The 7318-nt window shown below is 41.7% G+C and overlaps 1 protein-coding gene across 1 annotated transcript; it reads right to left on the bottom strand.

The window, feature by feature from the left end:
• Positions 1–2258: 2258 nt before the first annotated feature.
• Positions 2259–3085, bottom strand: LOC127786760 (UPF0481 protein At3g47200-like). Its single transcript, XM_052314407.1, has one exon. The coding sequence runs from the start codon at positions 3083–3085 to the stop codon at positions 2288–2290; it is 798 nt and encodes a 265-aa protein (XP_052170367.1). The 3' UTR covers positions 2259–2287.
• Positions 3086–7318: the final 4233 nt, after the last annotated feature.

The raw sequence follows: 7318 nt of genomic DNA, 5'->3' as shown, positions 1-7318 counted from the left end.
TAATTATATAATTAATAATTTTATAAATTATTAATACATTTATTAATATATTTATAAACAAATTATTCATGAACTACTCACGAACCAATAATTGAGTATGCTTATGAGTATCTAATCGAGCTTGCTCGAGAGCTTATAATCAAGTCAGCTCGTAAGTTACCAAGCCGAACTTTACTGAGTTCACACTTAATTTGTTTACAAATTGAGCTTAAAAGTTAAGCTCAAACTCGACCTACCTACCTTACCAAACAAACTCAAACGAACTTTTAATTAGTTAAGCAGCAAACCACTCTCAAGCAACTCAACTCATTTGTAACCTTAGAAATCGCAACACATAGTGGTTGGCCTCTCTTTTTGTGGATTTGGATATTGATAACAGTTGGGACTAATTATCAGGATTTAAATTGATGTCCATATTATAAACAGAAGTGGGATGGAATCTCTCGGTATAATTTTCAATATCCAAGTTCATATGAAAACTCGCAACTATATGGTGAACAAGATTGCCTGTGAAGGGTCCTGGTCCTTATGTAAGCTGGGTGAGATCAAATACTCATTGTTTATTTTCAAGATTCTTGGGCTCAGCAGTAACAAGTTGACAGAGGATTCGTTCCGCTCAGATTCTGGGTCCCTGTATTTGTTTCAAATTTTTCAAAATTGAGATTCTGGGTCAACCAAAATGACACATGTTATTATTTTTTTATTTGATAATAGGGACATGTGATATATAGGTTAAGATTGAAAGAATTTAATATCTCACCCCCTTAAATGTTCCTTTTCAAATACTAACTTAAACATTGAATGATCATTCCAGATTTGCCCCAAACAATTATAGGAAAATTCAAGCCAATTTTTAGTTGACACAAATAATTGCATCATTAATGAGTAGTTCACTTGATTTTTCATGCAAGCACAACAGCTTGATATTTTTAACATTTTATCTTCAATCGTGAATAAAATTAACTCAATTACTCACCAATACTCAAAAGTTATTTGGGCACTTGATTGAATAACTTACAAGGTCATTTGAGATCAAGCTAATACTTAACTTGAGTCTTACCAAGCTTGTTTTACTACTCGATTATGTAAGGCCAAATATGTTCTATTTGATTCCAAACATAAGGTTTGAAAGATAATTAAATTAGTCTTTCATTCTTCATTTACTCGAATATTTGTAAAGCTCCTACTCAAATAGTTATGGATTCACTTTAAATTATATATAAGGGCTCACTCGAATATTTGATATATAATTAAAGTTTTGCTTATTAATAACATCATCATCAAAACATTATTAATATGTGAATTCAACATATCGGAACAATCCAAAAGTTGATTGTTTTTCTAGAATTGCTCCATGCACCATCCGCTCTAGTTCCATTAGGAAGTAACCATCGAGGATCATCATTCGCACGAATTGGTCGGTGCTTGGATTGCCCAACCACTAAGAGTCCCTGAGGTCTTGCTCCACATCCTTGAGAGGCGCCAACACTTGTTGCTTTTGATGTGTTCAAGAAATAAAAAAGAGCACGTTGCTTGTGATCCCCAATTAAGCTGAGATTAGAGTGGTTGTGGAGGTGGTACGACCCAATTAGGACACCACTTGGGGCTCATAGGCTACCTTGTTGCCATTTGAGATAAAACAGGGGTCTCTGTGGATGATGGCCCTAGAAGCATTGACTAATCCCGCTCCTCGCTTAATGTCATCAAGTTTCTCTTAGATGACCACCGTCCAAGGTAGTGACTCTTCTCAGTAGATGTTCGCCGCCAATACTTCCTCTTCTCAATAAGATGTTTCTTTGCTTGTCTGTATGCTAGAGAAAAGATTTTGTTAACCAAGCAAAGCAGTGTGTCTGTTATGACTAATGACAGGTTATTAAATCAATGACTAACTAATTCTATTATGACATGTGAATCAATTTTAAAACTCTTACATGAAACATATTGGAGGGCATTTGAATGGCCATGTGTCGTTAAAATCTTCTATGACCATTATGAGCATGGTCATCAAGATGGCTCAAGTATATGAGTTTGGTATCACTCTTGAACCATACATTAGGGTCACATCACAAATAAAAGTCTTAATAGAAATTTTGCACAGGACATCTCAAATTGGGCTATATATTCCCTAATTTTTTAAGAAGTAAACAAGCATCTTACTCAACTTGTTAGAAAATTAACAAATTCCATATGCAATAATCAAAATACTTGACCATGATACTTTATCGTATGAAATTCGATTCGATTATTGGAGTTATACACCTCATCGGTACATCTAGCACAGTCCAAATTAATTTCGAATGGTAAAGATAGTTTGCAATAAAGTAAGAGAGAATAGAATGAAGGCTGCAACGACAGAAATAATTGCCCACGGGTTTGTGAAGTAAGTTTGAGATAGATTGGCGCGATGCTTAGGCCAAGTCTTCTTGCTGTAGTCAACAAGCTTCTGGTACACGTCGAAAAGGGGGTCGTTCCAAAGTACCAAATCCTTGGACATTGTGTTGAATAAATCAGCTGCCTCCTTGTCGGTCCCAAGGATGTTGTTGATAATCCCTTTCGAGCTCAAAAGTTTGATATCCCGACCGTCGTCGATGATGCAGTTCATGAACGCGATGAACGAAGTGATGTCGCTGATAGCAGGGATGTGGCAACGCTCGAAGGCTATGAGATTCAAAAATCTTGATTCAGTATGGTCATTAACTACGAAATTGGGAAGTTTCAATTCGCCGCCGACTTCATCAAAGTCGATGGCCAAGAGACATTTTCCTTCGCTTTTCTTGAAGCGGATGCCGGCCTCGTGGAGCTCTGTGGCTGGGCGGACGACGTCGTGGCCGACCCTTAATTTCGATCTCGCTTTTCCTTCTCCTTGATTTGTAGATTCGGGGGCTTCATCTCTGGGTTGGTTGTGTGTGTCGAGTAGGGCCTTCCGGAAGAGGTCAAGCACGTGCAAACATCTGCCCATCGGTGGGTACTCCTCATTGTTGAAGAAGAGAAACCTGAGTATGTCCTGGTTCAATGCGTGAATGTTCTGCACAAATAATGTGAGGGGTAAAGCAAGTATGAAACTTTGGACATGGATGCGGGACATTAGGATGAGACATGCTATTTAAGTAAAGACATGACATTGTGGAGAAAAGTTAATTAATAAAATAATGTTTTATATTCTGAAAGATAACAAATTTTTAAAAGATTCAAAAGTATATTTCCAAGTGATAAATATACATTTAAAATTCTAAATAAATTAACTTGAATATTTTAGTTAACAATCACATTCCAATTGCCTTTGTCCCTCACAAGTCGAGCTTCTGGAGAATAGAACCACAAAGGGTATGAAAACTGAATGCTCATCCAATCAAAACATAAAAAAGCAAAAGAATCATGTAATTCAATAAAACAGAAGAATAAGAAATTAAAACCCTTATTTTTAGTGTTTGAAGTATGCACAAAGGTAACATGTGTGTCCTGCAAGTGTCCCCTCCCATGCCCTTATGAAAAATTTTAAGAAAGGATTAGACAAGCTATGTGAACATGTTCAATAAGTGTTATGAGTGTTTGACACCAATATGGAAGCTCCTAAAAAGTGTATACACTTTATAAGCAAACACAATAATATTGTATTGATAATGTTATTTAAGTAAGACATGACATTGTGCAAAAAGGTTAATTTATAAAATAATATTTTATATTTTAAAACATAACAAATTTTTAAAAGATTCGAAAGTATATTTTATTCTAAGTTATTCTTTACCTGCCTATAAACTATCTCCTGGCCAAATTCTTTTTTAGTTTAAGTATTATAGTGACATCTTTCCAATCAAGTCATGCAATAATTACTTTTGTTTTGATTGTGAAAAAATATCAAGTTTAAATCAATTCATCGGATAATCCAAATCTTATATGAAATCTTATGAATTTGTTGATTTTTTAATCTCATTTATGTTTAGAAAAAAATAAGAAAAGAGCTCAATATATACCTCATCATTCTCTGGGATATTTTTAAGTTTAAACAGAAGCAATATTAGCAATTGATTCTCTAACAGTATTATATCATCTCTGATAAACGGAATGACAAATATCCCCATGTTCGCTGAATACGGGATCTTCGTCGTTGGAATCACAATTTTCAAGTTGGTAGAAATGTAGTAATTCAAGCATGAAACACCCATCCAAGATTATCAATTGCACGAATCTCTCGGTGTTATTTTTCCATTCAGAGTCGAGGGAATCGTAGGAGTTCTTCAACTCTTCAGCCACTGACGTTACGGAATCAATGAACTTTTCCATGGATCGCCCTAATCAATTGATGCAGCTATCGCAAGCACGTCGCTTGTGAACCTCCATCGGTACCAGGTGAGGCTTCTTGTGGTGGTATGGCCCGAACGACACCACCCTGGGCTGGTAGGCTTTCTCCTTATTGTTTGAGATCAGGGGAGGGACTTTGTAGATGGACGGTGGCATCCTCCCCGATTGCTCTTCTCGACGTGGGATCGGGGAGCATGCAAGATTTGTCTGTCAGCTTTGATAAATTGTAACATTGGACAACTATAAATACAGCTGGTCTTGCATTTCCGTGTTCATTGTGTGTGTGTGTGGAGTAGGCCCTTGCGGTGGGGGTCAAGCACTTGCAGCGCGGCCGCACCGACAAAAAGTTTGTCATTTGATGCGATTGGGACGTTAGTAAAATGGAATTAAATGTAAGGTTTAAGTTTATAGATTAATATATTTAATTATAAAATATCACTTAATTAACTCACAACTCAGCCCACCACCACTTGCCAGCCTCCTAAAATATCTCCTCCCCCCTCCCCGGCATAGTGTAATGGTAATTAAAGCACCTAAAATTTTATATAAAATATTAGAATTCGAATTGATGAGGGAATATTTTACTAAGGGCAAAAATACTATACTACCCTTGGAGATCTCCAATGTGGTGCCGCCACGTGCCGGCCCCAAAAAGTGCCACGTATCACCTATATCTTCATCATTTATCTCATATTTAATTTTGAACAAGGCTGACCCAGTTAATCGAGATTCTCTCCAACGTCCGGTTCAAGACTTATCTTATCCCTTCAATGTGTGCTTTACCCCATCTTTAAATAGATATCGACTTCTACAGGTACGGATCATCTGACTACTGGTTCAATGTTCTATTTTGGGCATATTTCTTCTACTGACTTGAGCGTCGGAGTTCTCCCGGGGGATTACAGCCCCGCCCCTGCAGGTACTTGGTTCGAGGCAGACCTCGGTGATCGGTCCAGTATCATCATTTGGCGCCCACCGTGGGGCCGGTTACTTTATCTGCCCTTATTCGTCGAGTACCTCGGCCGAGCTCAAGTTTCCTCCCGTTATGGCGACAAGAAGAAATCCATCACGAGCTGCTGGGACCCACCCCGTCCCAGATCAGAGTCAAAACCACCCACCTGAGAGCGGCCCCGTAGGGGGTCACCCCCCAAATCCCTCGCCACCTCAGGATCGTGTCGCCCAGCTAGAGGGACAGGTCCAACATCTGACGGAATTGCTCAACACCTTTTTGGCCCAACAGCAGCCCCCGGAGATGAGACCGGTGGAACACTCTAATCATGATAGTCGACATCAGGGGGATCGTCACTCTAGTCATAGAGAATTCCGAGGAGGCGAATCCCCCCGCGCTGGGAAGGAGTCCCATCGGGACGAGAGACGGAGCGGACCCTCTAGGCGAAGCGAGTACGGGAAGCTAGGCTCGGAGGAGGAGGAGGAGTCCTCTGGTCCCGATTATGCCCGGGCTGGAGGGGCTCAGCGAGAAAGACGTTTGCGGCATTTGGAGAGGGAGGTTGCAGAGTTGAGACGGAGGGAAGAAGAGCCACACGACATTGTTTCTAATCAGCCATTAAGTCGGGAGATCATGGCAATTACCCCATCCGAGCGCCTTCGAATCCCAGCTATTAAGCCATATGGAGGCACAACTGACCCCGCTGATCACTTAAATCTCTTCGCCTCTCACATGATGGTCCAGGCGGCACCTGATGCTATGTGGTGCAGAGTCTTCCCAGCCACTTTGGAAGGACATGCACGGTCCTGGTATTCAAGTCTGGCACATCGGTCGATCGCTAACTTCGGACAGCTTCGGAATAGGTTCTTGGCTCACTTCGCTCCCCTAAGGAGGCACCGGAGGTCTACCATGACCCTCGTGAATCTCAAGCAGAACCAAGGAGAATCGTTAACAGATTTTGTGGCCAGGTTTAATATGGAGGCATTGAGCATTGAGAATCTTGATCAGAGTATCGCTATGGTGGCCTTTCAGAATGCCTTGAGGGTTGGCCCTTTTACCCAGTCACTAGCTAAGAGGCCTCCCCAAACATTCACAGAGATCCTGAGCCGAGCCACCAAGTACATTAATGCCGAGGAGGTGATGCGGGTCAAGAAGAGTGAATACTCAGATAAGAAAGAGAAGAGAAGTCAGAACCGAGAGCAAAGGCCTGAAGATAAATCGGGCCGACGGGGGGAGAGGTCGGGCTCTCGATGGAGTCCAGTCAGGTTCACCCTACTTAATACTCCTCGGGCTGAGATCCTGGCCACAATCGAGAATAAGGATTACTTGAAAAAACCGAGACCCATGAAAGCCCCGGGTAACAAGCGGAGTAAAGACAAGTATTGTCGATTCCATCGAGATCATGGACATGACACGGAGGAGTGCCATCAACTCAAAGAAGAGATCCAGGAGCTCATCAATCGAGGTTTCCTGAGGAGGTTTGTAGCTAAGGATACAGAACCACAAAGGGGTGAACGAAGGGGATCGGGGAGCCCCCATCGCAGGCGCGGTAGATCTCAGGAACGACGCAGAACCAGAACCCCGCCCCGGAGACAGAATCGCCAGGGGGATGGGAGTCCTCCGCAACAGTTGATTTTTCATACTCTAGCGGCTGGGGTGGTGCCAGGCAAAGAGTTGGGGGAGAGTTCTGATCTGCATCGACGTCCGGGAGTCAAAAGGGCTCGACCAGGGGACGTTATCTCCTTTACCGATGATGACTTGCCCGGATATCCAGTTTCTAATGATCCGCTAGTCATCACAGCGAAATTGGGAAAATGGGAGCTTCGGCGGATTCTCGTGGACCCGGGGAGCTCTTCTGAAGTTTTATATCGGCGAGCCTTTTTAGGTATGGGATACAAAATGGAACAGTTGAAGCCCGCTCGTGTCCCCTTGATTGGATTCGACGGGGAAGTGGTATATGCGGATGGTGTCTTCCAGCTCTTGTTGACCCTTGGAAAGGGTTCTCGGTTTGCCCAGGTCATGTTAGACATTTTGGTAGCGGATGTCCCCTCGGCCTACAATATGATCCTCGGA

Source organism: Diospyros lotus, chromosome 12, assembly GCF_014633365.1.
Source record: "Diospyros lotus cultivar Yz01 chromosome 12, ASM1463336v1, whole genome shotgun sequence".
In the NCBI taxonomy this organism is placed as follows: domain Eukaryota; kingdom Viridiplantae; phylum Streptophyta; class Magnoliopsida; order Ericales; family Ebenaceae; genus Diospyros; species Diospyros lotus.
The sequence above is the reverse complement of the archived record's forward strand: the minus strand, read 5'-3'. Positions and strand labels throughout refer to the sequence as shown.

Bases quoted from the DNA above. Each gene is read 5' to 3' on its own strand.
- LOC127786760 (XM_052314407.1), bottom strand. From the start codon at position 3,085: ATGTCCCGCATCCATGTCCAAAGTTTCATACTTGCTTTACCCCTCACA.